Consider the following 10,187-nt stretch of genomic DNA (forward strand, 5'->3'; position numbering starts at 1 on the left):
ATAGATGTTGCAACCATAAAATGAAGCATCTTGCCTTATTTTAATGGGACACAAGACACAAGCCAAAAATGTTGTGAACCACTTGCCTTAAAAATGTCCAAAAGTGTATTCAGTATAGATGCTAGTTGCTGTCAGTAAGATATATACAGCTTATACTGTATGAACTTACATTATGCTTCATTTTATTTATTTATTTATAATATTAAAATTAAAAACTATTGACCTTTTGTGGTTGTGGTGATTTGTACTTTTGTTTTGAAGGACAAATGCTCAACAGGAAGTCTTACCTTCACGTGGCCAGCGTCCTGTTTAAAGCCACTCAATCAGAACCCTGCCCTCTGCTGGCGTGGAGAAGCAAGTTTAATACAGATTTAAATCATACAGCCACAGTTCAAATGTTCATTTAATGTAAGTGATGGAGGTCCACACAGTCATTGAAGCTTCTATTGAGCTTCATCAGTGTGAGTTAGTCATATCAAGTGATATCTGACACATTTACAGTCTTTTTACCATCAAATTCCCTCTTAGTGTTTCCTGTTGAGCTGTAGTGGAAGTAGCTATAGTAACAAAAAGAGGGACATTGGAATTAAAAACACTGTAACGTTGAAACATAGAAGACTTGATTTGACTCATTTGGATGCTGAAGCTTCATATTAGCTTCAGATCAACTTTTAGATACATGTTTACACAGAAGGAGGACTGTGGATTTAGTCCTCCATCACTTTCATTGTAAGAGCATTATGAAGGTCATCTTCTAATTGTCAGTATGAACAGGAGGAATGATTACACCAAGCGAAAAACAGTGATTCAGTGTTCATTTGGGTTCCTGACTGTTTAAGACAAACTTGAAAAATGATGAACTTGTCCTTTAATGGAACAGTTTAACATCAGGCGTTAAAAAGCAGCACATTCTGTCCAAATTGTTTAAATTCACATTTTATTCAACTGTTTCGATTGTTTAAATTAATTTTTGAAAGCATAGTCTACACTGCAAAGTTAATGTCAAAACTGAACTACACACACACAAAGAAGGAAGTCAATCAGCTGACACCGGGCGGGGTCACGTGATTTTGTAGCAATAAAAGCAGTTGAGCGCAGTCTACTAACTCACGCTTGAACAACAATGGGTCGGACCGAGACAGCCTCCTGTGTTTTGTTTTTACTGGCCGTCATCGTCAATAAAGGTATGATTAATGGTATATTTATGTGCATTAAAGTGTTTTAATATATTGTTTTCTGACTGGCTAAAGTTAGACGTACCGATCACTAATACTGGTTTCATGTTACATGATGGCTTGACTCAGCTGATTGCAAAACGAAAGAATAGTTTGATTTCTATGCTTCATTTTAAGAGCTTAATACGATACTGGTTTTCTAGTTGAGTTTAATTGTTCTGTAAGTAACACGGAAAGTGACTGTTATTGTTCTGCTCAGGGCTCTCCAGTCCTCTGGCGGGGAAAGAAGCCTGGGACTATGTGGAAGTGAGAAATGGAGCCCACATGTTCTGGTGGCTGTATTATGCTGACAGCCAGACTGCACAATACAAGGATCTGCCTCTGGTCATGTGGCTGCAGGTAGGACACGAGCAGGTCCACTGTGATCTGCTGACAGGTCATGTTTCTATGTGCTTTAATCTATTTTGCACCAAGCCACACACTGCATTGATTGATTCTGGTTGTTTTGGTATTCCCCTAACTTCCGGGATGCCAGTCAGTCAGCAGATGTTGTATGAGGTAGGTCATCTTTTCCAGTGAACACCATGTCTGCCTGTGTTCTTGTTAAAGGTTTGTGGCTAAGCAGCTTTTAAAGGGTAGATTCACTGTTGTTCAAGTCTCTCTTAAAACAACAGTCAGGTGCCCAAAAGAGCAATGAAGCAGGTCTGTAATCATTCCTCCTGGTCATACTGAGTATTAGAAGATCCCTTCATAATGCATTTACAATGGAAATGATAAGGGATCAAATCTGCTTCCTCATTCTGTGCAAAAACATATGGAGTTTAACTGAAGATAACATGAAGTGGATATCATCCATCATTACAGTGTTTTTTAATTAAACAAATCTGTACAGTGTTCCTGTGGAAGGATCATAAATATATCTATTTGATATGACTCATTTGGGCAGTTGAAGCTTCATCTTAGTGTCATGTGAATGGTCAAATTTTTGCACAGGAAGACTGTGGATTTTGCCCCCTATCACTTACATTGAAAGTGCATTAAGAATGGATCTAATAATAGAATAGGAGGAATGATTACAGGAAGGTTTCAATGTTCATTTGGGCTCCTGACTGTTGTTTTAGGGCAGATTTGTAAAAATAGTGTAATAAAGTGTAAACATATCCTCTAAGGGACACTTATTTTACACATCAAGATCAGTTTACCAGTCACACAGAGGACTACTGAGCCTGTACATACAGATGTGTATTGTATTCTGTGTGCAAAGTAACTGTGATGTCATCAGCTTGGGCTTAGAAACACTAATTTGTAACAAAGCCTGCATTACAAGCTGGGAGCCTCTGCTTCCTCGATTTTGATCCACTGCTTGTAGTCTGTCACAATTCCTCCAATTTTATGGAAGTGCTATACTAAAATGCTAACTGATGCAGGTTTAAAGTATCTGCACATTAATTTTTAAATCATAGTGAAATATATGGAAACCAATGGCTGCTGCAAAAGTAGGAAGAATGCTTTCAGATATGTCAGAAACAATATGGTATGCCTTTGGAAATATTATATAGTAACATACACAAGAATGTATAGTGAACAACACTCAAACTGCTAAATATGGTATGTTTCAATAAGCAGAGTTAAAATTAGACGCTGGCTGTTCATATATATATCTTCACATAAATAGGAAAATGCATTTTGCCTTGTGACTAAATGAGTAAAAAGAGGGTTGCTTCCATTTTTATCTTCAGAGGAGGAACTAACTAATGCAAAGTGTTGTTAACTGTAAGAGCCTACCCTCCAAATGATTGCGGTGTTTCTTCAGTGAATGCAGGGAAAATCCTCATTAGAACTACAACATTAAAACATTTATACGTCCTGTGCTCTTCCTTTTTAAAATAAAAGTGATTTAGAGAAAGTGAAACTATTGCTAGAGAGCAATGTATCTCTGTCTCTATAATAAATGGTCCAACTCATAATCATCAAACTTGACCTTAATTTCATCTCATCTTTTGTGATCAATTGTGTTACTTGATGTGTCTAAATAACAGTATGTTTAAGGCCTTTTTTTTCACCTCTGCTCCTAATGTTTGAACCTGACGAGAATGTCCACTCATGTGTCTTCAGGGTGGTCCAGGAGGTTCCGGAAGTGGCTTTGGGAACTTTGAGGAGATTGGACCTTTGGATCGGGACTTAAATCCCAGAAAGACAAGCTGGGTAAGATGTATGGTTTGTTGAACACGTTGTTTAGTAATCAGATAAGAAAGAGTCCACTCAGTTGAGTCATTACCTGCCTTTTGTATCAAAAACCTTTACCCAACGTCTTGTGACACCTTTTGTAACTTGTACTTCTATGTGAAATCTGTTGAAAGGAAGGACATGCAGGTTTACATGATGGTTCTATGTGTTGGCTCTTACAGGTACAGGCAGCCAGTCTGTTATTTGTAGACAACCCTGTGGGCACTGGCTTTAGCTACGCTGAGAGGCCAGATGGCTATGCTACCAATGTGGCCACGGTGGCCTCGGACATGCTGATACTGCTCCAACACTTCTTCACCGAGAGGGCTGAGTTTCAGGTATGCCAGCTGGACACTCACAACAATGTAGTAATCTTCACTGAAGCATGTTATATTACTCCACAGTGAAACAGGAGTGGCAAAGAACATGTTAGTTCTGGTTTAAATTTCATGGTAGACATCAGAAACCCACAAACGATGTAGTAGGGAATCCAATTTTCAAGTGCCAGCATAATCTGGTCTAACAAACCTAAGGTTCTCATACCTACAAGTCCAAACACTCGTTGAATGAAATTGCCATTGTGGTAAGTTAGTTATCAAACGCTTTCATGTGTCAGACAGATTGGGACATCTCAACATGTTTGTGACCAACAAGTTAATTATTATTCTCAGTAATGTTTAACTGGGAAAAAAATAATGATTAATTAATAATGTTAAAGAAAGGTTGGGGAAGTAGAGTTTATTGCACAATGCTAGCTGAAAATACAAACACTAGGAGGGCACAAAATAAAATTGTGTGTCTGATGCAGCAAATATGAACATTTCTATGATGCAAACAGGAATTCCTGTCTAGTTTGCATTCAGACAAGACATTTCTCTTGTCTTCTTCAATATTTTTTTTTCTCATTTTTTAAATAATGGAACAGCCCATTGTGTGTTATCACATGTATTTTAAAGAGAATAGTTTCTTTAAGTAAAAATGCTCTCAATGTTGATCAAGTGAAAGTAGCATTTTAGCTAGCTGTAGGCTAGCTTAACTCAGCTTCATTGACAGTTGCTTAAGAAACATCAAACTTCCCCCAAAAACATACAAAAATACATACCATGGTTACTTACACTTATCCCATAAATGCTATTGTTAAATTTATACTGATATAATTGTATTATCTGCAGAGCATTCCCTTCTACATCTTCTCTGAGTCATACGGAGGGAAGATGGCCGCAGCAATCTCCATGGAACTCACCAAGGTGAGTCTGACAGCAGGATGTAATCATCACATCACCTTCAAGTTAACATGAACTTATTGATATAAGAAAGTCCCTGTGCTAAACAATTACCATGTGATGGATGAGTGGACAAAAAAAACATGATCCAAAGAACAGTCACATGGCTTGCAAAGTCAGCAAATTGTTTTAGAGAAGTAGTAATAAACAACTATGTAATGTTTTACAGTAGGTGTATAACATGTTCCGCTTCTATTTCCTTTAGTAAAATTACAGTCAACAAAAGTTGGTCTTTAATAGTAGTATTAACAAAACATTTATTGCCTGGTGCACAGGTGGTCGAGTGGTTCGAGTGCATGCCATATACGCAGCCGACCCCGGTTCGTCATACTCTCTCTCCCATGTTTCCTGTCGGTCTACTGATAAATAAAGGCGTCTATGTCAACAAAATCTTAAAAAAATAAAATAAAATAAAAACATTTATTGCTTTAGTGTTGACTGAGTAAAGGAGTTGAACTTCTTGCCTTGAAGCGGGAATTTCTTGAGGGCGAATTTACCACTTTTGTAGGATGTTACAGAAGCCCTGAGCAAGCAGTGAGCCTTTATCATAATTGAATAAACAACCATAGATTTGAATGAGAGTGTCCTTGCTGGAGAGTTTAACTGGGACCGATTGTCCTCCTATCTCTGAAATTTTACATTTCTGAATCATTTAATTTTAAACTACTAATTAATAGCTCAACTTGTCCAAATCATACATTCCCAGAGAAATCCCTTTTCTTGATTGATTTTTACTCCATAAATACTTAGATATCGATATCTTTGCAAATGATGAGTGACCATTGTGTTACAGCAACAATCAGACAGGTTGAACACCCAAAACCAGGACCACAAATTGTTCTTAAACAGGATTTTAAATATTTCTGTGAGCAAGCTTTTCTTCATGATTTGTGGAACTTTGACAGAGACAAGATTTCTGTCATTGATGATGTAGAACTGACTTGGAAATACTTAATGATGTTTTTAGTAATGTTATAAATAAGTGAGGTATAACGAACAGGCATTTAGATAGGGTGGTACCAGGATAGTGATCGCATTTATAAAAGCCTTTATGACTGGAATTTGCAGAGTATGCATCAATATAACAATATCACACATTCAGCCACACGTCAAAACTGTAGAGCACAGGTGTTTGTCTAGTTCAGTGTACCAGTGAACCAGCCCTTTTTGCCCTTTATCCTTGTACTGGGTCTCTCCATTGGAAGATTTCCTTGTACCATGGTGTTACAGTGGAACGCTTGTAACATTTTTGATTTAAATGATTTTACAGCCTCTTCTGTAGGGCCACCCTCAGAATAAACTGTTTTTTCACAGATTTAAAAAATACAGTGATCAACACCAGGTGCTGTTTTATTAACTTTTTTGTCTCTTGTCTGTCCAGGCCATAGCACAAGGGAAAGTGAAATGCAACTTTGCTGGTGTGGCACTTGGAGATTCATGGATTTCCCCACTGGGTCAGTATCAATCTCTCTTTACACCTACACTTCAACCTTTGTACATGTTTAATTTAAAAAAAACAAGTCCATTGTAATGCTACTGGAAATATGCCACACAAGTAGGGACTTGTATATTCTCAAATAACGTAAGTGCAGGTATTTTGATGGACCCCAATTCTTGTTGAAGGGAGTTCTCATGGTACTACAGTGAGAGTGTATTGCTGTTGTTACTTATATGACCTAATCACAGTCCAATACATGAAAAGTAAAACACTACATTGGTCAGTCTTAATATAAGAGGCTGCAGAGTAAGAGAAAGAGAAAGGAGACCAAACTTCTCACTGTTAGACTTGTGTTTCATCCACAGACTCTGTAATGACGTGGGGACCATACCTCTACACTACTGTAAGTAACAAACAGAAAGCAAATGTTTTGAATGTTTGTTCATTTGACGAAAAAGAGAGATTTCGGAAGCACGCCGGTGTGTTGAGTTTTGGGTCTCTTTGCTGTGCAGTCGCTGCTGGACGATAATGGCCTGAACGATGTTAGCAGTGCGGCGAAGGCGGTGAAGGAAGCAGTGGAGCAGGAGCAGTTTCAGAAAGCCACTGAACTGTGGTCTGTCACGGAGACGGTGGTGGAGCAGGTTTGTACAACACAGTGGGACCCACAGATGCTGCACAGTGAAGGAAATGTCACGCTTCATTGTTCAATGCTGTTATTTTTCATATGCATGCAGCTATTCAAAGCATATCAGTAAATGCAAAGGATTTTTGGGGCTACCGATATTGGGGAGTAAAAAAATTCCAATATTGATTTATAACTTTTCTTATTTACTTTTTTAAAAAATGTGATTACCAAACACTTGTGACAAAGATATGTAATGGAGGCCATGATATTTACAGTTTTAAAAATAAACTTTTAAATTACTATACTATTCTGTAAATGATATGTGTCAATTCAAACTTAAAAAGGAAAACATTACATCATCGTTTTCATTCAGGGATCATGACGTGACCTCTATTTTGCTTTTCATGTCAGAATACCAACGGAGTCAACTTCTACAACATCCTCACACAGCAGCCAGATGAGAAACTTACCTCTTCAGCAGGAGAGGACTTCATCTGTAAGACACTTAACAATTAAAAAAGCTGATGGGGTTTGGTGACATGGAATGAATGTGTTCATTACATGACAGCCTATGTGTAAATATAAGTCCTTTTGATACTCACTTGACTTTTTTTTTTTTTTTTTTTTTTAACTCTCGTTCTTCCTCTTGCCACCAGCTCTGCAGGCCCGTCGCCATATTCGACCCCTCCACAGCCAATCACTGAGTGAGCTGATGAATGGACCAATCAGGAAGAAACTGGGCGTCATCCCCCAGAATGTAACATGGGGAGGTACTGTATCTATCGTTATAGATTTATAATATTATAATATTTTGGGGGATTTCACAACAAGTTTCTCACAGATTCACTTAACACACATACAAATATCCATTAAGGGAAAAGAACAGAAGCAGCAAACTCATTCCTTTTTTTTAAGTGTAATGTACAAGTGAATGAGTGATTTTCATTTCTTATGTCCTTCGAAATTTTGTTCATACCCAAGAGAAAATTCTGAGTGGTTCAGAGCTGTTGTAAGAGTCAAACGTATCTTTCTCCACAAGTGGAAAAATACTGTTTGACTTAAGAACTGGTCCCTTTTTATAAAGTATTATCAGTAGAGATTAGACTGAGCTATGCTAAACTTTGCTTGCAATAGTTTGAATCAAACAAAACTACCATCTCTAATAAAGTCCTTTACACAGGTCACACTGTTTTTCTAACCCACAATTGGAATACAGACACTAAATTGACCACTAATCATAATTTGAGCCATGTTAAATGGAAGCTCGGTACCAATCAGAGAATACAGTGATCCCAAATTATAATGGAGTGTTCCATGTGTATCCACAAGAGAGGCTCCTCATCTAGCACCATCTGAATCCAAATAATTATTTCCCAATAATTATACATATATTTTGACAGAACAAACCTTCCACCTTCATTCTGCCTGTCTAAAAACTGTCCACATTCAGAGCATTTTTTTATTGCAGATGTAAGCAGATGTGTGTTTAGTTAAGTCCTTGAAATATGACTTTGGTGTAAGTATTGGTATTGTTTGAAAGGGTCAGCTTTATCCAGGGCTGCTTTTAAATAATCATGAAACAGATCCTTATCTGTGTCCCTCCTTTTCGTCTTTTTGCATGCAGTCTAATCTGACAGGTTTGAATTTGTAGATATTTACCTACAAATACAAAAGATAAAAACTGTCTTTGCTGTGTTCAGGTCAGGCAGAGTTAGTGTTCAGCTACATGTCCGGAGACTTCATGAAGCCGGTGGTGGATATAGTCGACCAGCTGCTGAGCGCTGGAGTCAACGTCACCGTCTACAATGGACAGCTGGATCTTATAGTGGACACCATGGGTAAATTACTCAACATACTCAAACTGTTAGTGCATCATTAGTGTAAACGATCCAAGTGTTTCATTTCTACTTTTTCTTCTTTCAGGTCAGGAGATGTGGGTCAAGCGGCTGAAGTGGGACGGCCTATCTGGATTTAACAATCTGAAGTGGACTGCCCTAGATGACCCGGTCGCCCCAGGTGTTACCGGAGCTTTCTGCAAGAACTACAAGAATTTTGCCTTCTATTGGATTCTGAAAGCCGGTCACATGGTAAGACACCAGCTGGAATGATGCAGTCTGTGGAATACAGATACTGTGATGGTGATGCTACTGACGACACTTTCTTATAATTTCAAGCAAGTTATTTTACAAGAATAAAATCACAATTTTAGGAGAGAACAGAAAATGATTTATGCTTATATAAAAGGCTGTATCATAGCTGCCATCTGCTTGTGTCAGCACAAATGAGCTCTGACCATGCTTCCACATCCATGCTATGGTTGGACAGCTCATTTTTTTTATTTTGGCATGAACACATTATTTTTGTTTGTTTAGTTTCTTTTTTATGAAGGCATTTTAAATCTTCCACATATTTATTTATATATATATATATTTTAAATCTTCCACATATTTATTTATTTATATATATATATATATATATATATATATATATATATATATATATATATATATATATATATATATATATATATATATATATATATATATATATATATATATATATATATATATATATATATATATATTAGTCCAATCTACTCTAATATTCTCAAAATGTTATGACCTTTTTCTTTAAAACTACTTCAACTAGTACAAGTAATTCACCTCTCTCAAACTCACTATTTTCTACTTATTTAAGTTTCATTTTGAAGGTGTGTATTTTTGCTGAGCAGTCATTTATATGCTGGTGTTTACTGTGGCCTATTTGCTGCTGCAGTATTTTGTGTTTCTCCATAGTGAATATTAAATGTGAACATGTTTTTTTACTGTTGTTACAGATTCCCTCAGATCAAGGACCGATGGCCTTGCAAATGATGAAGATGATCACCCAGCAGGTCTGATGTACCCCCTTGCAATGCCAGCTGGAATGGCTCTGACAATCATAATGATCACACCACTTTGTTTTTTTGTTATTTACTATTTCACTTTCTGCTCAACCAAATCAAAAATCTCAGTTTTCTGATACAGCAATCAACGACAATAAAGACGATTTGTGTTTTTGTAAGTCTTGGCTTCTTCTCTGGTTCAGTATCAAACCGTTCAATGATGGTCTTTGTTATTAGGACCATGTGCCTGCACGATTTTATCAATCTATTTTCTTAGAGCAACAGTTGCATTTTAGAGAGGTATACAATTGTTGATCTGATTGCATTTTGCTAAAATAGGAATTCTTCATAAGTTGTAACTACAGGGAAACTGCCCTCTGTGAATACATAAGTGCCTGAAAACTAAACATTATAGTTAGCATGCTGGTTTTAGCATTTAGCTCAAATCACAGCTATGCCTACAGCCTATATGGACATATTATAAGAGCTGGATATTGGACTGAATATGGCGCCCATTGTGGCCAATAAGGATTGCTCCACTGGTGCATATACCAAA

General features: G+C 37.1%; 1 protein-coding gene across 1 annotated transcript; it reads left to right on the plus strand.

Annotated features, from left to right (window-relative positions):
• The first annotated feature begins 1,053 nt into the window (after positions 1-1,053).
• On the plus strand, positions 1,054-9,810 carry scpep1 (serine carboxypeptidase 1). The gene is made up of 13 exons (XM_053339129.1): positions 1,054-1,184; positions 1,435-1,574; positions 3,291-3,380; positions 3,584-3,739; positions 4,574-4,648; positions 6,066-6,138; positions 6,488-6,525; positions 6,635-6,763; positions 7,159-7,243; positions 7,404-7,517; positions 8,448-8,585; positions 8,671-8,834; positions 9,584-9,810. Exons 1-13 carry the CDS (start codon positions 1,124-1,126, stop codon positions 9,644-9,646), a joined length of 1,326 nt encoding a protein of 441 aa, XP_053195104.1. The 5' UTR covers positions 1,054-1,123; the 3' UTR covers positions 9,647-9,810.
• Positions 9,811-10,187: the final 377 nt, after the last annotated feature.

Source organism: Scomber japonicus, chromosome 18 (assembly GCF_027409825.1).
Source record: "Scomber japonicus isolate fScoJap1 chromosome 18, fScoJap1.pri, whole genome shotgun sequence".
NCBI classification, from domain to species: Eukaryota; Metazoa; Chordata; class Actinopteri; order Scombriformes; family Scombridae; genus Scomber; species Scomber japonicus.

What these genes read in the sequence shown, in the direction of transcription:
- scpep1 (XM_053339129.1), top strand. Translation starts at nt 1,124, where the DNA reads ATGGGTCGGACCGAGACAGCCTCCTGTGTTTTGTTTTTACTGGCCGTC. An exon ending in CTCTGGTCATGTGGCTGCAG is followed by an intron (nt 1,575 to 3,290) that starts GTAGGACACGAG and finishes ATGTGTCTTCAG; the next exon opens with GGTGGTCCAGGAGGTTCCGG. An exon ending in GACCATACCTCTACACTACT is followed by an intron (nt 6,526 to 6,634) that starts GTAAGTAACAAA and finishes TTTGCTGTGCAG; the next exon opens with TCGCTGCTGGACGATAATGG.